Here is a 24,124-nt window from a genome sequence, read left to right on the forward strand (position 1 = left end):
AGGATTGACGGATGAATTGAGACCAGGAAGGTCTCGAGAGATTTTGGGAAGCAACTATGTAGCAGCATACTACTTCGGGCAGTTTAGTGATTAAGCAGTTTCAGCATTTGGGCAGTGTTAGTATTTGTGCTTCAGGTTGCGAGTACGGACTGAATAACTAGATGATTTGGGGAGTGACAAGTCACTCACAGTAGGATTATCTGACCCTTTGGTAAGTATAAGTGGTCTGCAAGGATAATTGGGCCTGTGACCCTGTTTTTTAGTGGGAACCTCGAGTTTTCATAATTTGGGTAGTTAGTTGAGGGATAAGCAGACTGGTACCATCTATAATGATTTAGTATGAGTGGTCTGTCTGGGATTCAGACCATCTTGATACAACAATTTTCAGACGCAGTAGATGTGGTCTTGTCGCGAGGAATTCGTTCATCTACGGATTATAGGGCTTTACGAGGATTGGTCATGGCTACCCTGGGAAGGCTAGGGTGTGCCCAGGATGGTGACCATGTTACTAGAAGTGGTTTGGCATATAAGAAATAATAAGGAGTGATTTCGAGGGCGAAATCTAGTTTAAGTGGGGGAGAGTTGTAACACCCGTTTATTTATTAGTTAAATAAATAAATTAGTGAACGAATGGTAGCCTAAAATAAATAAATAAACGTATAGAATCCCTAAAATCAAGAATAAATGAGCAAGGCGTTAGTTCGAGGAGTTAAAAGTTATAACTATAGAAGTTGGGGAATGAATTGTAATTCACGGATTAGTTTGTAAAGAATGCTGGAAGTTGAGAGTGATTTGGTAATTCTGGGTTTAATTTGAAATAAAATCATGAAGGAAGGGGTTAAAGTGTAAGTATTGGATTCAATTTAAGAATAAATTATAGAGGAGGGGTTGTTTAGTAATTTTGGGATTTATTTTGTAAGGAATTATGGAAGGGAGGGCTAAAGGGTAACTTTTGGATTTAAATTGAAAAGGATATGGTAAGGAGGGACTAGAGGTGACAAATTTGTAGAAAGTTTGGATGGGATACGGGACTTTAAAACCGTGCTTTCTTTCCCTCCCATGTTTGGATGAACAAACCCTAATCCTACTCACGTATGATGCAGCCGCCACTCCCACTTACTCCACCTCCGGCGCCGCTCCTACCTCCGACCACCCAACACTCAAGCGATCCATGTCGCCGATTCGTGGCCTCCAGCCGCCGCCTTTGCCAGGAACGAGAACCGATAGGCGAACCACCGAGATTTGTTGCCTTATTGCACTGAGACGGTGAAGTTATAGCCGCCGCTGTCCGTCGTATCATGCCGCCTCTCTTCTCTATTTCTTGTTGTCGGCGCTGCTTCGTTCATGGTGGTCTCCGTTTCGCAGTCGCGACCACTGTCGCTAAATGGCTCGATTTAGTTACTCGAGTCGCTGCTTCAGCTATTGCAGACTGTCGCCGTGGAGCCGTTGTCGTCGCAAATCACCGCCGCCAGCCGCCAACCCTTCTTCTTTCGCCGGCGTTTCGTTCCATCTTTGACCACCATCAGCCGCTGCCGTTGCGTTTGCTGCCGATGAAGAGAGAGTTCGAGCCCCCTCTGTGGTTGCTAGGGCTGTTACTGCTATCGCCGTACGACACCGTGAGGTGGGTGGTCGTTTCCATTTCCGATAAAAGGACGTGTATTATGTGCGTGTTTTGGTGTGTGTTCCAGTATACAAGTTGTGCCTTGCATCCATGGGTTGTATGAGTGACTTTGGCCGGAAAACCCACCGCCACCACCGTGAGGTGGTGGCTACCACCATGTACCGCCGGGTGTGTGTATTTTAGTGTGTGTGTGTGCGTGTGTGATTAGTTTGTTTAGTGTGTTAATTTTGGGATCATAGTTGTAAAATGTAACAAAAGGAAGAGCAATGAAAAGAAAATGGAAAACCACCACCTTAGGGTGGTGGCTGCCGCCACCGACCGCCATGTCGGGTGGCGGTGCGCTTTGCCTCTTGTGATAGATTCGTTTGGGGTGCTAGAAACCCTAATGGGCTCAAAGGAGCTCTAATGGGCCCAATGAAGCTTAATGGACTCTAATGGACCCAATAAAACTCATATGGGTTTAATAAGATTTTAGTGGGGTTATTAGGCCCAATAAATCCCTAATTAACCTAAAAGCCCAACAAATTAATAATGGGCTAGTATTTGTGTTGGAAAACCCTAATCCCAATAAAACCCTAATTTGAGGAATTAACCGGGACACACAAGAGTTATTTAATAATTTGAGATATTAAATAATAAACTTTGGCAAAGATTAATCTAAGCGATAATGGACTTAATGGATTAAGTCCTTAATGGGTTAAGTAGGAAACTTAACCCTAATCATCATTTTATGTGAAACCCTAATTTCACTTGGGTTTATTGTTGGGCCTTTCTTTTGGGCCTTGAGGGTTGGGTAATTAATGGGCCATCCAAAGTCAAGCCAATGAACTAGAATAATTTAATGGACCTGGGGTAAGGCCCATGTAAGGGGATTGGGCCCAATTTGGAAAATTGGGCCATAGATGGTCCATGGTTTGGGCCTTAATGATTATATGATGTTGGGCCTTAGAATGAGAGCATGTATAGACCTAGGCCCAATTTGGAAAATTGGGCCGTGTGTTGGGCTTTGATTCATAATTGACTTTGGGCCTATGGATCGGGCCTTGGGCTTGAATAAGCCAAGCTAGGGGGAATGTAGTAATTACCCAAAGAATGTACTTATGGTTATGTATTGGGACCCAATTATTAATTGGGTGTTATTTTGGTGTTGACAGTTCGGGAATTTGTCAGCCAGCAACTGGGGTCGAGTCTTTGGTACTTCAGCAAGTGTGGGATTGTGTCTTCGGGTCTTCAACAGTGTGAGGTGAGTTACCTTCTAGTAGCAGTGGGTCTAAGGCCACAATGCCGGCCCACCAGTAGGAGACGTATGATAGATGATTGTCTCTGTGATATCATCTAGGTTTGCTACTACCTGATATGTTATATGCTAGCATGATATGTTATATGTGATAGTAGTAGAGTTCGGTTGTTAGGACCGGATGGTAGTCAGACACCCCAGATACGTCTGACAGTATGTGATATTATGTTTATATGCTAGCATGATCTGTTATATGAGTTAGAGGTAGTAGGAGGGGAGCAGTCCCCGAGTTCGGTTGTTAGGACCGAAGGGTAGTTCAGACACCCCAGATATGTCTGATAATCTGTTATGTTATGATATGTGATAGTAGTAGTAGTAGGGGGTGAAATAGTCCCCGAGGTTCGGTCGTTAGGACCGAAGGGTAGTCAGCACCCCAGAATGGCTTGACATGGGTAGTCAGCACCCCAGAATGGCTTGACACAGGTAGGTCGGCTCCCCAGAAAGGTCGTACCGGGTAGGTCGGGCACCCCAGAAATGCCTGGCAGTATGTATGTTATGTGATTGTGTGGTATGTGGTATGATGGCGGAACTCATTAAGCTTCGTGCTTACGGTTTTCAGTTTTGGTTTCAGGTACTTCGTGTTTAAAGGAAGGGAGCCGGCTTGATCGCAGCGCATCACACTATGGTTTTCCGCACATGAGATCTTTGGGATTACAATATGATATTGTTTTATGATAATATGTTTGATTATTTCTACTTTGGTTTTGACATGACATAATATTATAGATGTTTTATTACACTTTTGGTTTTAAAATGACAGAATTAAAAATGAAATTTTTGGCTTGTATTTTTGGGATGTTACACTCTTTGGTTATGAAATCTCGTTAAGGAGGGAATATAAACATCATGTTACTGAGCTGGAGAATTTTTCAAAGCTTGATCTTATTCAGAAATTGAAAAACAAGTAGTTGCGAGACGGATACGAAAATTCTAGTTATTTCATAATTCTATCAAAATTAAAAACATGAGATGTAATATTCATGACCTTATGTTGGATGGAAATTGGATTACTAATATGGAATCCATTAAACATGAGACTTGAAATTTTTTTTGGGACAAATTCCGAGAAACTAGGAAGGATCGTCCTGCTCTTATCAATCCTTATTTCTTTCAACTTTCAGAAGGGGATAGGAACTTTTTGGAGGCCCCTTTTGATCTTAATGAAATTAAAAAGGCAATTTGGGATTGTGAATGTGAAAAAGCTTCCGGACCCGATGACTTTTCCTTCAAGTTTATTAAACACCATTGTCCTTTGATGCAAGTCGATATCATGAGATTCGTTAAACATTTTGAAGCTTTTGGTTGTCTTTCTAGGGGAAGCAATTCCTCTTTTATTACGCTTCTTCCTAAAACCAAAGATCCTCTTCCTATTAATGAGTTTCGTCCCATCAGTGTCATTAGATGCGTCTACAAGATTATTGCTAAATCTATGGCTTCTCGATTAAAATGGGTTATTTGTTTCAATTATTAGAGAGACACAATCTGCCTTCATTGAAGGTAGAAACATTTTAGATGGTCCAATGATAATTAATGAAGTTTGTAATTGATCAAAGAAGGCGATACAAACAATGTTTCTTTTTAAAGTTGATTTCGATAAAGCGTTTGATTCCATAAATTGGAACTACCTTGATTCCATTGAGATTTTTTAGTCAATAATACTTGAGATAAGTAATCTTTTAACAATTTAATCTAATCTAATAAGATGTTAAAAAACAAATACTTAAAGATCTTAGTTTAAAAGTTTAAAATGTTTATGATAATTGTAGCCATAAGTTTTGTCATGTTCTGAAGTTTCGTCAAAATCATGAGTTTGTTAGTTGAAATAAAAACTATAATATAGAAAACAGTTAAGTTTTAAAAAAACATGGTGACATATAAACAATTGATTTTAATATTATTGGTTTTATATTGCCATAATAAAAGAGATTCATGTTTTACAATAATGATGATTATTTTAAACGTGATCAAATACGTGTTACATAGTACAAGCTCTCTAGGAAAGGATTTTTTTTTTTAAATAATTCGAGTAATTCGGGTATACCCGAAATCCAACAAACGTACCCTATACCCGAAAAACTTGGACGGATAATTCGGGTATCGGGTATTTTTGACAAGACTAATTTTGGATATGGTTGTTTTATTTCAATCATGGATACAATGACGATGGAGTGTGTACGTTCACAAGTTTTTTTTTTCTATATATAATTCTTTTAATCTACTATTGTTATTTCTAACTTATGTTTGAAACTTTAATATTTTATTATAAACTAGGTGTGAGACCCGTGTATTACATGGGTTTATTAAAAATAAAAATTTAATATTAATATATAAATATGAAATATTTTATAATGTAATATTTTATATAACAAAACGTAATCTTTTGAAAATTTGCATAAGAAATTACATTATTTGAAGTATTTATGAAAATTTATTACCAAATTAATAGGATGATTTTATTTCCTTATAAAACTCATTACAATTTTATGAGATTTTATTTTAAGAAAATAGAAATTCCTAAAAAATGACAAGTGGAAATAAAATTTATAAATTCTCACAAAATGACAAATGTCAAAAATAAAGGAGAAGATGACATATGGCAAAAAAAACCTTCATTTATTAAAGAGGATTATTCTTATAGTCAAATTCAATTACTTCTTCAAATACTTGCAAAATGTAAATATTTTATGTTTTGTGATTAATATCTAGAAGTTTAGAAGTTTTAAGTTTTGTATTTTTATGTAGATTGTTTCAGTTTGATTGTTTAATTAGTAATAAATTAATCATGATAACCGGGTATATATATATATATATATATATATATATATATATATATATATATATATATATATATTCAAGTCTTCTAACTAATTGTTATGTGGATATCATATGTTATGATAATTACTAAGAGAATAAGTCATTTAGCAATGCGAATACGTTCAACCTTACAAAAATATCGTCATTTTCATGCATTCTCGTTAATTATTATTTATTTTTGTTATCATACATCGTTTTTTACTCATTTTCATTCTGATAAAATATGACCCAATAAAGATTCTGACAAACATTCTGACAGAAATGAGAATAACAATAATAAGTGCATAATAACCTTATAGACGATTTAATTTGTGAGAATGTGTGTTAATGACAATAGTTAAGTAAGATTGAACGTATTCACATTGCTAAATAACTTATTCTCTTAGTAATTCTAATAACATATGATATCCGTACAATAATTAGTTAGAATAAAATAACTTAAGCCTATATATAAGTTTGATATTTTGATTGTTTGTATTCAACTGTTTATGCATTTTGTTTGACATAAAAAAATTTAATTTATATTATTTGTAAAAAAATTGAAAGGAAATTGATATTGTATTTACAAAGATTGTAGACTTCAAGAAGAATATAACTAATTATAAGGTTTTTTTTCCTAGCATTTTGCATATGAATTTTATTAATTTAACTATAAATCTTAGTAATTTTAGGGATCTCTTTTCACTTTTGCCCCAAACTCAAATTTGACTAGACCGTATTAGATAAAAAAAAAAGATAGACTTCGTCCATCCTAATATGAAATACCATCTAATAAATCATTCTACTATTTTTTCATGAGATAAAGGTGATAGGATTTGGTTTCACTTTAAGTAATATAGATAAAGAAAAGAGGAAGAATTAGAACTGCGGTTTTGGTAAAAAGTGAAAACTCAACTAGACAAAATACACCCGTCACCCAACCGCTACCACCACTCCACTAGTTTACTAATGAATAATTGAGGGACTAAAACTGGCAAACATAAAATATTATGGGTAATATTTGCCTATTTACACTTTGTCGTCAGCAACTCTATTTGTTCTCCTTTCACGCCTGTGTAGTGTGCATACGTGTGGTGTGGGGCCACCCTTTTAATCAAACTAAAAGTTGGACCGGGCCGGACCGGATAGTGTAGTCTTGCAAGCGATCAATCATTCCATGTGATCATAATTAATTAGCTAATAACTTTAAGCAAACTACAATTTTGGGTCCATCAATCAATTAAACATTGTTGAATAATTTGGCTTCAATATCGCTTGCTATCAAGAATTAAGAAAATTTATTACTGGAACATTTTTTAATCATGAACACCACTATATTGAATGCTCAATTTCCGTGAACAAAAGATCGTTTTTTATCAAAATTCTGAATAATGATATAAAACTTCAGTAATAGTAAAAAAAATAATCATGATTAAAACATGTGACTTTCAAATTGGTGATTGTGATCATAACTACACTAGTAGTTATTATTAATGACTGTGTGGATACATGATAAATGTAGCACGAGATATGTTTGAAACAAATTATATGTTATATGTATAATAATAATATATGTCATTATTACGATTAGGTCCTGATACATTTGGTAGATGAAATGACTTGATTAAACTAATTCCTACTGGATAGCTTTGTGGCGTGCATTGTTGAACTTGTTATTTGTATACCAAATTTGATTTAGTATTTTATAATTAATGGTCAAGAATGTATTTTACCATAAAATATTCTACAATCCAAATAAAAAATAAAATACATACCTAAAACTGTAGTGGATTCGGAGGTTGCCAAAGCTTTTGAAGCATCTTTGTCAACTCCACAAGATTTTTTTTCATATGCGACCATGTGGGGTTTCCCAATACACATAAAAGCATCGTGAAGTCGTGTTTCTCTTTTCATGTAAACCAAAGTTGTCATATATATCATCCTCCACTCCTTTTGATCTCTCTACGTGTGTGTGTGTATTGGAAACATTATAATATCAAGAGAAAGTATGGCTGTTGTTCATCAGAATGAAGAAGAAGAAGAAGAAACTATACTCGAAAAGACGAAGAATATGGGTGTTGTTCCAACCACACTTGCCACCTTTGAATCATTAACCTTTCCACTTGTAATCGATCCTTCTTTTCTCATTTCAATATTTCATGATCATGTTTTACAGTTTTAGTTTTGTCAAATCGGCTAATTGTGGATGTTCTCTTTGTGAAAACAGGTTCAAGAAGTTGTTCTTTTAGCCGATTTTCAATGTAAAAGATGCCAAGATAGAGTAGCTGACATACTCTCCAGATTGAATGGTAAGTAAAAGCCACCCATCTCCCTTTTCAGTTTTCAAGATTTCTTGATTTTCCGGCAACCCTAAACTGTTGTTGCCCTATTATAAGTCTTGATCAAAATTTCCGGTCTTTTCAAGATTTCTTGATTTTCCGGCAGCCTACCTTGACCGTAAAGTCCGATCACAGTTTTTAGTCTTTCAAGCTTTCTTGATTTCCCGACTGTCAAATTTGGCAGGTGGCCCTTAAAAATGACTTGGTCAATCTCCATCACATCTTTATAGAAACATCTAGCCGTTGTAAATTCATCGTACACTTGGATGCATCAATTTACGAGTGGGCCTAGAACGATTATTAAGGATTGAATATTTTTTACAAGTTATAACCCAAACATTTTAAAATTATAAAACAATGAATGTATTTGAATAGTTATATAAATTTAGTTTTTTTTTTTTTTTGGATATCGTAGGTGAGGCGGAGTCGGTGGAGTTTAGCTTGACGGAAAAAAAAGTAACGGTCACCCTGAATCGTCGACATGATCCAAGAACAGCGAAAATGCCTGAAAACGAACTTCAAAATAATGGAATTTACAAAAACAACCCTAGTAACAAATTTTCTTTAGTCAAAAGGATGTTTAGCTCTTCTTCAAGTTGATTTTGTTATTTTGGCCTACCACATATACGGAAACAGAAATTGTTGTATAATATGGAATGTACATGTCAAAGTCATTTTATATACAATTATACATGTACATATTGATGATTTTATTGATTATTTTCTTTTTATTCGTGTAAATATTAAGCAGATTTTTTGTCCTCATTGATTCTCTCCCACGACCGATCGATAGGAAAAAGTACTCTAAATATTTCATTAATGCATTTATTTTGATTAAGAAAAGTATGTTTGAAGATTTCCAATAGATAATGATTATAGTGTATTTGAAGTATTGAAGTGGGAGAAAATGTACAACCATTTAAATAAAAACAAATTTAAAATATTAATTGGGATACCGAATTACATAAAATGACAACATACCAACCAATATTTTAATTTAATTTAGTACGATGCATAGTGTAATCTTTAGCAATAGTGCTTGTAAAATACACACCACAATTCAAATTGCTAAACATTACACGATGCATCATAATTTCATTACACTATCCAAATTATTAATCATTAAACTATGCATCATACAAACCACAATCCAAAGTGCTCGTTTTTAAGCGATAATTCAACCATTACACTATGAATTATACAGTTCAACTGTTACAAAATAAATTGCATCAAAACTTTTAAAATTAGTATAATTGGTCTCTATAGCTGTTCCTAATTAGACACCAAAAAATGTTGAAAAAACAACATTACAATCCAAATTGCTAAACATACCATATAAGGCTTCCATTAACTAATATATAACTACATAAGGTTTTGCATTACAAATCACTACAAAAACCAAAAACGGGATTTTCAATCCACATCCAAAAACCATTACAAAAAAGCAAAATCCCTTATTAGAGTTCACAATGACAAACGAAAAAAAATATGACAAAATTAACATCCACTTCAATTTCCAAGCATTTACATACACTTGAGTTAGGGTTTTTTCAACCTTGTTCTTAGATTGCAGCAACTAGGAGTGACATTGTGTGCGCCATTTTTACGATAGCCTTAATGGAGAAGATGATGGAGCTTTGGGCAGAAAGAAAGGGAAATAAGCTAATAGTGTTTGTAATTGCAAGTGTATCGTTACCTCAGTATAGTAAAAAGGAGAGGGTAATAAAAAGACTAAAATACCTCATACAAGGGGCAGTTGTTTAGAGTAATGGACTAAAAACAAACGATGTTAGACATAAAACTTTAGAGACAATTTTCATTAAAAAAAGTTGGAGAATAAACTTATAAAATTTTATAAAGAGTAATTAAATATCGTCCTTTTTTACATTAAATAATAGAATCTATCATCATGTATGTTGTGTTTTGTCAATCAAATTCAAGTTCTTTGATTTTCTTAGTTTATTCGTTATATCCACCAGTAACTACTATAATTATGGTTGTCAACTCATCACCATATTCAACCACTAAAATGTTTGAATACTCACTATTATATCCTACTTATTTTTTGATTATTAAAATAAAAAATATATATTTTTTAATCGGTTAAAATGAAGAGAGAGATGGACAAGGTATATATATATATATATATATATATATATATATATATATATATATATATATATATATATATATATATATATATATATGGGTAAAGTGAATATACCTAACAACCTTATATAAGCTTAGGTACCTAACCTCATCAAACTACGTCATTTTACATTAAATTTTTATTGCAATCATCCAAGGTTCTTAAACTTCATTCCTAAACTTGATTTACTTCAAAAAAATTTGGAAATTCATCATTATATTTCTCCTACATCCTTTCATTTGTAGCGGTAGGATATGAAACCCATCAGGTGATATTCGATAGAAAGACGTGATGTAAAAGAAAGATATTGACGAAAGTCCAAAGATTTTGAAAGTAATCAAGTTATGAGGTTGAAGTTTAAGAACCTTAGGCAATTACAATGTAAATATGATACAAACCGATGTTGTATTATGGAGTTAGGTACCTAAGCTTATATAAGGTTGTTAGGTATATTCACTTTACCCTATATGTATATATATATATATATATATATATATATATATATATATATATATATAGAGAGAGAGAGAGAGAGAGAGAAATAGAAATAAAAAGAGAAACGAATTGATTGGATGTGGTGGTCTGTGTTTCCCACCATAATTGACCACGAAAAAACATCATAAATGGTCCCTATGGTTTTTCAAAATCTGAAGTTTAGTTTCCATGGTTTAAAAACCTCATAGATGGTCCCTGTGCTTTCAAAACTTTTGACAGTTGGTCCTTATTGTTAACTACGTTAGTTTTGTCCGTTAACTAAAGGACATTTTCGTCTTTTCACTGCCACAAGGACCATTTATGATGTTTTCTCTTATTTTATTTTTTTATATTAAAAATAATTATTTAATATGTAAAAGGTCTCACCTCTCTCTCTCTCTCTCTCTCTCTCTCTCGTTTCAGGAAAATAAAACTCCATTTTAATTCAATCTACATCATCTTCTTTCTTACTACACCTTGCAACTCAAAAATAAAGAAAAAACCCACATATATTTCCTTATAAACCTGCAACTCAAAAATAAAGAAAAACCCACATATATTTCCTTATAAACCTGCAACTCAAAAATAAAGAAAAACCCACATATATTTCCTTATAAACCTACAACTCAAAAATAAAGAAAAAACTCATATATGTTACCCATCTATCTTTCTCTTTTGCAAGCGTACATCACCCCGTCTAATTCCTCAAACCTTCAATAACCCGCTGCCGACAAAAGCTTAATCAAATACTGTTGAGAAGGGAGGAGCCAGTGACGAGTAAAAAAAGAAGCAGGGAAGAGTTCATCGATTGATGTTGGGTTGTTTCCAAACAAATTTGGTTTTGATAGTAGAAGCACCAAATCATCATCGTTGCAATGCTCATTTTTCAAGGTGCTCAACAACAATATGAAGTGGATATAAACTAAAACGTATGTACTTCCTTAATTTTCTTTGTCATTTGATTTCAAACACTATCTAACACCATTTGCACAAACTTGATTTTCTGGCACTAAACTCTAACTTTACATGCACATGAAGTGTTCGATGAAATGCTTGAATCAAATATTTTCTTCAACAAGTTTGTATTCATTATAACTTTATGTATGGAATGAGTGGGTTGATTTCTGTTATAAGTAAACTTGGTTTTGTATAAGTATACTAAGAGGAAAATTACATTTTGGAATAAGGCATTTGCTTTAGTCACGTTCAACCCATCTCCAAACAATCCCGATTCTTATGCATTTGACAATGGTGGTTTGATGATGTTGCAGGTGATGGAGGTGTGAAGATTATTTTTTTTGTGATGATCCAGAAGGCGGAGACAAAAACGAGAGGGAGAGAGATAGAGAGAGAGAGAGAGGGAGGGATGTGGGACCTTTTACATATTAAATAATTATTTTTAATATAAAAAAATAAAATAAGAGAAAACATCATAAATGGTCATTGTGGTAGTGAATAGACGAAAATGCCCTTCAGTTAACGGACAAAACTAACGAAGTTAGCAATAAGGACCAACTGTCAAAAGTTTTGAAAACACATGAACCATCTATGAGGTTTTTAAACCACGGGGACTAAACTTCAGATTTTGTAAAACCATAGGGACCATTTATGATGTTTTTTCTTAAATAATAGAATCTATCATCATGTTGTGTTTTGTCGATCAAATTCAAGTTCTTTGATTTTCTTAGTTTATCCGTTATATCCACCACTAACTACTATAATTATGGGTGCCAAATCATCACCATATTCAACCACTAAAATGTTTGAATACTCACTATTATATCCCACTAAAATGTTTGAATACTCACTATTATATCCGTTATGTCCACCACTAACTACTATAATTATGGGTGCCAACTCATCACCATATTCAACCACTAAAATGTCTGAATACTCACTATTATATCCCACTTATTTTTTTATTATTAAAATAAATAATATATATTTTTAATTGGTTAAAATGAAGAGAGAGAGATGGAGAAGGTGTGTGTGTGTATATATATATATATATATATATATATATATATATATATATATATATAGAGAGAGAGAGAGAGAGAGAAATAGAAATAAAAAGAGAAACGAATTGGTTGGATATGGTGGTCTATGTTTCCCACCACAATTGACCACGAAAATGCTTCACCACTAACCACCACATAAGGATGTCAAAAAGTCCCGTGGGACCCCGAACTATTGGGGGCCCCATCCCGTTTAGGGGTATTTTCTGAAAAAAGTCAGGGGTGGGGGCATGGTTAACCCCCGTTTTAATTTCGGGGGTAGGGGCGGGGGCGGTTGTTGGCAGTCTCGTCCCGAAACCCCCATGGGGGCCCTGTTAATAAATTATATATTTACATATATTAATTATATAAATATAATAATCAATGAATGATTTTTACGTACCAAAATTCAACAAAAAGCATGTTTTTAAGTTTTTTGTAACATGCAAAATTATGTTATAAGTAACTATTTGTTACCCAAAAAATAGTTATTTTAGCCCAAACAAGAACTTATGTTTAGCCCAAATAAGGTAACCCAAAATCAATCAGGGACAAGACGGGGGTAAGAAAGGGAATTAGGGGCGGGGGTGGAAAGGATGAAGATTTTGGGGGCGAGGGCGGGGGCGGGGGATGCAATCATCGTCTTATTTTTCTCCGTTGACATCCCTACCACCACAAACATATGGGATGACGTTCACATTTGTGGTTAGTGACCACTTAAATAACAAACCATTTTGTGACAAGCATACCGGATGGTCTTTTATTCTACGTCTCATTATCTTTGCAAAAGCAAACAAACAAAAATAACAATTTCTCTTTTTATCCTTAGTATTGCTTTCGATAAATATAAGCTGTGACTTGTAAAAGTAGGCATAAAAATTAATTTATTTTGTTTTAGAACAAATTACACGAATGGTCCTTTAGGTTTATAGTTTTTCCCTAAAATAGTCCTTACAAAACTTTTTTCCCTAAGATGGTCCCTAAGGAGCAAACCCTGCACACAAAAGGCCTCTGTGAGTAACTTTGTTAACAAATTTCGTTAAATGACTGTGAATGACAAAAATACCCTTTGGTTTTTTGCACACAAATGGTCCTTAGACTCTCTTTCTTTCTCTCTCTCTCTCTCTCTTCTTTCTTTTTCTCTCTCTCTCTCTCTCTCATTCTCTCTCTCTCTCTCTCTATCAAACATACATATCCACCATCACTCCCCAAATCCCTAACCTCAAAACTTGTCACTGTCTCCTCACCGAAACTACCATCGTCGGAACAAATTCATTCATATAGAAAAAAGAAACAATAATGGTAAAAGATCGTCAAATTGGCAAAATTCTTTGAGGAAGGTAGAGAATTCTTGGTGAATTCGGTGGGATTCACTCCAATGTTACAGGAGATCTGGTGAAGACTATGCTTTTTGTTCTTCCAAACCCACCCTTCTTAGTGATAATCACCATTAATTATTTCCAAATAAGTGATACTGCTTTCTTCAAGCTGTAAAATTGTGTTCATGGGAAGTCTCTTGGCATCTCGATGATGCCTTGTAAGAACACGTTGAACAGAGAATCAAGTTTTCCAATATGATTTGGGTCCTCCACCAAAGTTCGATCCAATCACAAAATCCGATGGGTAACATGAAGGTAGGCGATGCAGGTTTTTAGCGACAACGATTTAAACCTAGATGTAATCTTCGATCAAAATCCAATAATGAATTTAGATTCAGAGGTTGGTTTCCGATAGGGTAACTTTAAACTCGGATTCAATCTTTGATTTTGGGTTTAAGGGAGATCTGATTAACCACAAATTATCACCAATCGACATAAGCTTTGAGACACCATAATCGGTGGTGAATTTTTGGGGAAGAAACATCGATTAAAAACTGAAAGAGGGCACCTTCCAAATTTTTAGGGTTGTTTGATCGAAGTGTATTTGTATCACTCCTTATTGATCTGAGTGTTCAACATCGATTCTTCTGTTAAAACTAAGAGAAGCTAGTGATTTGTTGAAGGAAAGAATGTGAAAACGAAGGAGTAAGGGGGTATATGTGTTCTTGTGTACGTATGTATATATGAGAGAGAGAGAGAGAGAGAAAGAAAGAGAGAAAGAGAGAGAGAGAGAGATAGATAGATAGATAGATAGAGAGAGTCTAAGGACCATTTGTGTGCAAAAAACCAAAGAGTATTTTCGTCATTCACAATCATTTAACGGAATTTGTTAACAAAGTTAGTCACAGGGGCCTTTTGTGTACATGGTTTGCTCCTTAGGGACCATCTCAGGAAACAGTTTCGTAAAGACCATTTTAAGGAAAAACTATAAACCCTAAAGGACCATTCGTGTAATTTGTTCTTTGTTTTATAATGTTTACAACAAATATTTCAGTTATCATACATATATTCTTCACATAAATGCCAATTATGTTGTTTACTTATTATTTTATTTCAGTTATCATACATATATTCTTCACATAAATGCCAATTATGTTGTTTACTTATTATTTGTAATTATATCACACAAAACTAAGAGATTGATCGTAATAACATTAAAAATTACATAACGACCTTCTAAAATGAAATTTTATTAAATTGGCGGTGATATATTTCCATTGGTCTTTTCATCTATCCACTTAATAATATTGTATTTTTCTATTTTGCCCAATATAAAACTTTGATTTTGATCCCTTAAATTGATCTCATCCCTTATTTAGATTTTTTTAAGGGAATAAGACTTATTAAAGTAATTAACTTTTCGGTTTGTTCACGTCTGAGTAGTTTTTTTTTGTACACATCTAGGTAACAATTTTTTTAGAAGTGTTCACATATAACTATTATGACCTGCTGTAGCAGGTCATAATGGTCATATGTGAACACTTTCAACAAGTTCATTATCTAGATGTGTAAAAAAAAGAAAAAGACAGTTACCCAAATATAAACAAAACGAAAAGTAAGAGTAAATTACAATAATGGTCCCTGTGGTTTGGGGGAATTTATGCGTTTGGACTCTAACTTACTTTTTTTTTAACTCAGATGGTCCCTACTATTTATTTTTGTTGCGTGCTTGGTCCATATTTTACGTAAAAAGACTATTGTGCCATTATTAATTTTTTTAATTAATTTTCTTATTTATTTATTTATTTTTTATATATTTAAAAAAATTAATAGACCCTACATATCTGTATCTCCTCATCCTAAACCTGAAACCACATTTGAGAAATTTAATCTGGGTTCCATCGGTCACCATCCCATCTCTCATCCTCCCCAACTTCTATTTCCTTTCTGTCTTTAGTGACATTGACGGCTTCACCATCCTTTTTTTCGGCCTTCAACTCCGATGAACTAACACCACAAACGATAGAAAAGAAATAGAAGTTGTGATGCATTGGGTTGTGGTGGTGGAAAATTCGGTGACAATGGGCTTAATAAGTTAAACAATAACCATATTTCCATATTATATAACAGAATATCCGATAATATAAAATAATACATTTAGAATGACTGGCACGCACATTCACTACTTTACTTCTAAATCCACACCTTTTGTTTCCAATAAGCTTTGAACCTTCAACTTTTGGCTAAAAGACACCAATCCATCAAATCTTGATACCGCTAAGCCAAAGACTCTTTGGTCGTAATACGCTATTATTACATGCATTCATTCAAATCAAACATTGGATATTAGATGTTGTCAGTTTGGGTTTATAAATTAGTGTCCGAAACATTAGTTTTGTGATCCTCTCTTTTGATGATTCGGTCGGTATTTGAATTGGACAATTTATGGGAGTATGACCCAATTGTTGGCATCTATTGTATCTTTTTTTAATATTGGGCCCTCATCTTGAAAATACCTGTAGGATTGCTATTTAAGGCGGTCAATTCAGAGGGGTATGGTAAATGATCATCTGTCTCACAATACGTATTAATATGCCTCTTTGTGGACAACCATGACACAGTCCAAGAGTGACAAACTGACAATGTAAACATGTGTATAGCCGTAGCCTACATGTACACATATTTTCTTGTAAATCAACAATAACATTTATGAAATTGTCGTCTATTTCAAATATTTATTTTGAGATTGGTAACACCTTCCATGTTATACTTTCATCCTTTCATCGATCAATTTCGTTCTTAACCTACGAGGTGGTTTCATGTAAATATTTTGTTGCAACGGACATACATATTCAATTGTTTTTAAAAGAACATCACATAAATTGTATATGATGATTACATCCCTTATTTCTCGCTCGAAATACCATTAATGTGTGTTATGGGGCCTTCTTTTTCTTTTTTCAAAGTATGAAATACGTGAACAAGTTTTCTAGCCACACCTGTAAAAGTTTCAAGGCCCCGCACATCGCAAACCAAGCTTGAGCGTACAAAATATCTCTTTTGAATCAAATATTTATATCACAAATAATATCACTCCCACAGAAATAACATATTACCCTTATAAACCATTACATCTTTAACAAATATACAGACAATTTTTTGTTGGGTTGACGATGGTTGATATCTATTTGGGTTTGTCGGCATGATTATCTAATATTTGAATTTTGAACAAATTAATATCTTAGCTAATATAGCCCTAAACCTCTAATAGTGGGGTTTTTTTTCATGACATTTCGGGGGTGTTTGGCTTAGTTTTTTAGAGGCCAAAAGTCTTTTTTAGAAAAATTGCAAAAAGTCAGTTTTTCTGACTTTTTCAAAAAGTTGATTTTCTTTCTATCCAAAATCCAAAAGTAGCTTTTAAAATTCTTTTGTCAAACATCTCTTACCTATGAATCTTTTCCTAAAAGAACTTTTGGTCTTTAAAAAACTAAGTCAAACACCCCTTTGCCTCGAACTTATATGTCACAAATTTAACTTGTATGTCACAAATTTAGTCATCTTTATGTCAAATCCATTTTAAACACTTTTCAATCCCAACAATATCTCCATATCTTCTTTGCTTTTAAATAACAACATGTTTTTTATATTTGATGTTGGTTTCTTTATGAATACGAGATCTAGAAGTTATAGTGGGGAAAGCGGTCCCCAAAACGGTGGTGTTTATATAACCCCATCAACATCATCAACATAATCATATGAGATAATATTTACTTTACCTTTATCTCTTGATTACTTTTATTACACCCACATATACCTTGACTTTTTACAATTTTAATCTACTAAACACTTAAATGTTTGGAACCTTATTTGTTAAATATATTTTTAATAAATTTGAAATCTTTAATTTAATTTTTATTGCAAATTAACTATATAAAGGGTGTTTTAGTTTTCACGAGGCTTGATTGATGAATAAAAAGATGTTGAAAATGACACCCATCAAACAAGCAAATTAGTTGATTTATTGACAACATAGAAGGTAGTTCAAAGAGTGGTAATCAGCATGTTTACGAAGAAGAATGGTATATGGCGAGTCACGGTTCTAGATGTAGGTGTTATTAAAACAAGAGAAAATTACAAAAATGGTCCATGTGGTATTGTATAATTGGCACATATAATCTAACTTCATAAAAATGGACAAACTCGGTCCTTGTGATTTTTTAATATTACGTAAACGGTCATTTCAACACACGATGCCAAAAAAGTTCCGTTAAGTTACTATAAGTAAGCATATCTAATCTCCCATCTCCTCTCTCGGTCGCCCCCCTTTGATTAAAATTCTTGAACCAGAGGTTTCACCCTTCCGATATTCATTCATTCTTCATAATATTCCAATCCTTTGTCATCATATTTCCATCATTCTTCATCATGTCGTCAATTTCGGTGTCCTCCTTCACAAATTGTTTTTTTTTTTTGTTATGGTGGTGGTCGATGGCATTCTTGATCTACAACCATGGATGTCTGCTGCTAATCCCCACCAGCACGACTGTAACGTCCTATTTTCACAATAAAAATTTTTCATTTTTATTAGAGTAAAACTTCCCAATTATAAATCCATTATTGAGAAAACTATTTATTCCAAACCACATATTGAAAATCAGAGTAATATAAGAAATGAGGAATCTTCAATGCTGTTGATGAGTGTGTACAGTCCCGTCTTCACTTTCCCTTGAGCACTGATTCAACCTGAAAAACAACAACTAGGTAAACACAAAGCTTAATGAGTTCCCCAAAATACCACCACACAAACATATAACAACATGCATTCTGGGTCCACAACTAACAGACTGGATTATCCCTGAGTCTTCAACATGAGTCTGGCTTGCCTACCGGCCCATAGCTCATGTCTGCTTACTCCCGAGCCCATAACATAAGTCTGGTTTGCCTCTCAGGCCCACAACTTATGTCTGGTTTGCTCCCGAGCCCACAACATAAGTCTGACTTCCCTTTCGGGCCCACAACTTATGTTTGACTTGCTCCTAGGTTTGTTGGCTTCCGCATAAAGCATGACCACCTCAACCCACCACTACCATATGTCGACATATAAACAATCAAGGATCAATTAGTCACATAATACAAGCAAACATCAATCATACAGTTCATTACCGCCTAATAGTCATCTCACAAGTCACAACATACTATCCCGCTACCAGCTAACCTCCATTAAATGTGTAACCATAAGTAACCAGAGGTGAAATAGCCACCCGAACAGATGATCCTACTCTAGAGCCACAACCAAACAAGGAACATGCAAGAAAGTCTAGATCAAGAGTTCTCAAGATATCCTACATGACTACATACAACCCCTAGGGCACTCCACTAAATGATAACCAGTACACCACTACTACAACATCTTATCATATAAGGATATATACACAGATCTAGCAGATCATTATAGCACAACAACATCCTATAAACCATGAATCAGTTCTAACAGATCAATACAACATAACAACATCCCCTAAACTAGGATACATAACCTAGTGGGCAGGCATTGGTTCCTTCGACCCACAAGTACAGTGAGGAAAACTCACATGAATTGAAGAACTTAAAAACATTGCAATATGATCCCTTTTATGTACTGCTTGCACCTGCGAATCCACTAACACCGGTGTGGCATCCCCATTTTTACGCCCAGAAAAGAACGATTTCGTTTATGCTTTTTAATAAAAATCAGAGTAACTTCTAAAAAAAGTATTGCGAAATTTGTTCCCAAAACAAAATATGATATAAATTTATCAAAGCATTTCTTAAAGAAATGTATTTTCATTACATTACAAAAACTCGGGATGTCAATCATTGATACAGACCATAACCATAAGCCAAAAAGAAATAAACATCATAGGCCACATAACATAATCTGGCCTCAAATCTATAATATCTCGTTACGTCATCCAACTATGCTTTTGCCACTACCTATAATACAAGAAACTGAGTGGATCAGACTGGAGAGCCTGGTGAGCATATAAGGTTTTCAACCCACAATAAATAAGTTTATTATTTTCAAGAATCATTAACCCTATTACCCGTTCCCATTATCCTCACCTTACGTCCCTAAAGCATTTATCATAAGGGACCTATCCTAAGGAATTTCATCGGGATGGACACTACTGCTAAGGGGATTCCTCAGCCATAAGTGTTCGTAAGGCAACCATGGGGGGATGGAGTACACCGGTGAACACTTCGTTCACAAACACCTACAGGTTACGAGCTAGCTAGCGTTCCACTGGACTTCCTAGAAAAGTCTGTGGTCATCATCTATACTCTGCTAGATGACTGGAACAACGTTAACATTGAGGCCTCTCATCATTTTATTTCACCACACACCAACTATTTTATCTACCCATGTTCTACCCAACATATTTGTAGATATAAAATACATACATGGTCCAAATCTGTAAAACAAAGCTTACATCTTTTATCCAGCATAACTTTCAAGGCATAAAATACATATACTGTCTAGATCTAAGGAAAAAGTTCAGATTTGAAGGAAAGAAGTTCAGATCTTTCATCCAACATAGATCTCAAAGTATACAGTCTAGATCTGAAGAAAAAGTTTAGATCTGAGGTGAGAAAGTGTAGATCTGAAGGAAAAAGTTTCAGATCTGAAAGAAAGAAGTATAGATCTTTCATCCAACAAATATCTCAGGTAAACAGATAACATACATATACACAAAGCACATAATTTATATAAAATACTTCATATCTATGTGTAAGATGAAAGTAACTATACACTCACCTGATACAGAGTGTTTTGGACAACACCTCGCTTCTAAAAATAACCTTCTTTGACGAAACCGGGAAGTTTGCTTGAAAACCTGGCTCCGTGCGGGCTGAGTTTCAAACCGAAAAACTCTTTTTCTCGGAGACTCTGGGCTCTCCAAGGCTTTCTTCAAGTGCTAGGAAAGTTTCCTAGGCTTTTGGGGGGTTTAGGGAGGTAGTGAGAGAAAGTAGTGACAGAAAGATGGGAGAAATGTGTGAAGAAAACGAGCTGCCCTCGCCCTCTATTTATAGCCTGCGAGGCCTCAGTACGTTGGGTGTACCTTGGACCTACGATGGGCGTAATGCTTGTTCCGTACACACATGGCGAGACTTCGGTGGGGCAACGTGGCTCGTTGTGGACCGAGGAAAAAGTCAATACGCGGGGCGTACCTCCTTCGTACGCGGGGCATAGTGCGAACGCTGAGCGTTCGAAGGTACGCTGGGCGTACCCCTTCACACAGCCTTCGTGATTTCCCACTCCAACTTCAACAATTCATATCTTTCACGTACGAGTTCCCTTTTCGACGTTCTTTATACCCACGCGTAGGCGGAACCATACTCTACGACTTTCGTTTAGACTTTGTCAGATAATTCTCGACCAATTTTAAATTTAATAGTATAAGAAGATTACATTGTTTAACGATCGCGTAAAATTCATAACTTCTACATATGGACTCCGTTTTCGTCTGTCTTTTTACAGTTTAGCTCCTACTGACGAGATCTTCGATTCTCGTTTAGGTTGCATCGGCTAAAAATCTTTCGATCTACAATTCGAACTTCGGGTTGTGCACTGCCTATCCGAAACTTAGAAAAATCAAACCTTCCTCATACGAAGTCAGATTTGGGCGTTCTTTTTACGCACGCTCTCGGTTTAACAAACACTACGGCTTTTGTGTAGATCACCAAGGCTAAAAAGCCCTCTATCGTAAATTCACTATTTACGTCACACAGTGTTATGTCGGTTCTGTCGTAAAACTTCAACATGCCATAACTTCTTCGTTATAACTCGGATTTCGACGCTCTTTATATGTCCGAAATCCTTGTTACGACCACTACAACTTTCTTTATAGATATCGGGTTTATCTAACATTTTATTTTTTATGCTTATTTTTATCCTTTATTTATTATTGTTGAGAATAAATATGAGATGACGAATGCGGAATATCAAGAACAATCAAGAATCAATCACCAACATATGCAAGCAATATGATAAAGGTTTTTCTTGTATTGATTATGAGATGAACGTATAGAGAAAACCCTAATCTGGTCAAAAGCTTACACCAAAAGTAAACCTAATGATTATTTATAGGGAACACTAAATATCTACCATAAATATAAAATAAATGCCTAATATAAAACCAATGCCTTAGCAGAGCTCGATTAAGAAATTCTACTGTAAAGACACCATAGGGAATCATAAAATGATTAACCCTAAAAAGGCTTCCCTAAATAACCAAATATGCCGTATCAGTTTCAATATCTCAAATACTCAACAATCTCCCCCTAGATGTTGAAACTAATGAAGATCACGATTTCTGATTTTCTTGGCATTTCTCCCCCTAAATTGTGAGACTCATCAGTACATGGGGTCTTCAAAGCGAGAGAAATAAGAATAATCTTCCAAATACGAACTCCCCCTTGAATAATCATCACTCCCCCTTAAATCTTCAACAAATACCATGGAGAGAATCCGAAAAGTTAAGAAGAATCACCAACAATCTTCAAACCCCGTTAAATATGATGAAATAAATCCCTTTAGAATAAACCCATTCTTCAAAAATTAAAACCGGAAAATAACAAAAAATAATTTTGTATTTTTCGATTTTTAAATTTAGACCAAAGAATAGAATAAGTAGCAATTATTTAGAAGAGTTTAGAAAAAAATAGACCAAAGAAAATATTAGAAACGAAAATATTTTGGAAAGAAAGGGGTAAAAGGTGGTAAAATCCCAAGAAATTGAAAGAATTAATTATCTTGGATAAAATCTGTGAAGTTCTGAAAGTCAAGGGGACAAATGTTGAAAATATAACCCATTTTATTCAATGTAACGCTAAAATGAGTGGGATCTTCCAAGGAGGGGTAGAAATTGAAAAGTCTGTAAACATTGGAGGACTGAAACGGTTAAAATGGTGAAGGTGCAGGAACCAAGACTGTAACATCAGTCATCTTCTTCACTGGAACGGGTAAAGAACACCTTTGACTTATAAAAGTCAAAATTAAAGAATGGGAGCATATTTTGTTCCAACATCGTTCATATTTCAAGAAAATCGGAAACCAACTCCTCCGATCATGTTTCTGAGAATAAATCTGAGATGACGAATGCGGAATATCAAGAAAAACCTTTATCATATTACTTGCATATGTTGGTGATTGATTCTTGATATTCCGCATTCGTCATCTCAGATTTATTCTCAACAAGTGGTATCAGAGCGGGTTCTTGTAGATCTCAACGATTTTTGCAAGAATCGATATTGTTAATGGCGATATTTTATCATGAATCTCACCTTGTTCTTCAAGTTTTGTAAGTTTTCTGAAAAGAAAAAGTCTATATCTCGTTTTTTTTGTTGTTGAAAATCTTGTTCCGATATGTTTTCTTCAACTCAATATTTCATCTGATTTGTTCTTGAATCGAGTTTTGGAAGAGAGTTAGAAGAAAATTTTGTGTTTGTTTGAATTTTCGTGTTCAGATCTATGTTATCTCTCTAAAATCCATCTCAGATCTATTTTCTCTCACTAAAAACCCTTTCAGATCCATTTTTCTCTCTCTAGAATTCTTATCAGATGTACTTTCTCTCTCTTCAAGTTCTATCATTTGTTGAAGATCTAATGGATCTTTTATTCTATAACTCCATTTTAAAACTTGGATTAAAGGTCACTAAACCAATCTATGGTGTAAACAATCAACTTTGTTTCATGTTCTTAGTGATTCTACGTTGAGGAATGTTACTGAGTTATATAATTCTTTTGTTGATAAAAAAATAAATCATTACTCACAGGTTGATGAACGTGAATTGCAAAAGAATGAGAGAATAGTAGAACAATTTCGTGTTATCTATGAACATTTAGATCGGGAACATAAACAGATGTTGAAGATAAAAAGGGCTGAAAAAGAAAAAGAAGAAGTTCATGTTGCTCATCAAGTTTCTAAAGAAAAAGTGACTTCAGGTGTTCTTGTTGAGGGGGAGTCAAGTGGGTCATGTGTTTCAGATGAGTTACAATCCGATTTTAGTTGTTCAGAAGATGAATCTCAAAGAAATTCATCTAAAATTGTGAAAGTGAAGACATTTTGTTCTATTGGAACTCAAACAGATTATT

At 34.4% G+C, this 24,124-nt stretch overlaps 1 protein-coding gene across 1 annotated transcript; it reads left to right on the forward strand.

Annotated features, from left to right (window-relative positions):
* The first annotated feature begins 7,525 nt into the window (after positions 1 to 7,525).
* Positions 7,526 to 8,791, forward strand: LOC145101240 (uncharacterized). The gene is made up of 3 exons (XM_079038419.1): positions 7,526 to 7,836; positions 7,939 to 8,020; positions 8,466 to 8,791. Exons 1-3 carry the CDS (start codon positions 7,720 to 7,722, stop codon positions 8,648 to 8,650), a joined length of 384 nt encoding a protein of 127 aa, XP_078894545.1. The 5' UTR covers positions 7,526 to 7,719; the 3' UTR covers positions 8,651 to 8,791.
* The last annotated feature ends 15,333 nt before the right edge of the window (positions 8,792 to 24,124 follow it).

Source organism: Lactuca serriola, chromosome 4 (genome assembly GCF_051521515.1).
Source record: "Lactuca serriola cultivar US96UC23 chromosome 4, Lser_US96UC23_V15, whole genome shotgun sequence".
Taxonomy (NCBI): domain Eukaryota; kingdom Viridiplantae; phylum Streptophyta; class Magnoliopsida; order Asterales; family Asteraceae; genus Lactuca; species Lactuca serriola.

Excerpts from the sequence above, each read along its gene's own strand:
- LOC145101240 (XM_079038419.1), top strand. The coding sequence starts at position 7,720 with ATGGCTGTTGTTCATCAGAATGAAGAAGAAGAAGAAGAAACTATACTC. Across the intron at positions 7,837-7,938 it reads AATCATTAACCTTTCCACTT|GTTCAAGAAGTTGTTCTTTT; the intron begins GTAATCGATCCT and ends TTGTGAAAACAG. Across the intron at positions 8,021-8,465 it reads CATACTCTCCAGATTGAATG|GTGAGGCGGAGTCGGTGGAG; the intron begins GTAAGTAAAAGC and ends TGGATATCGTAG.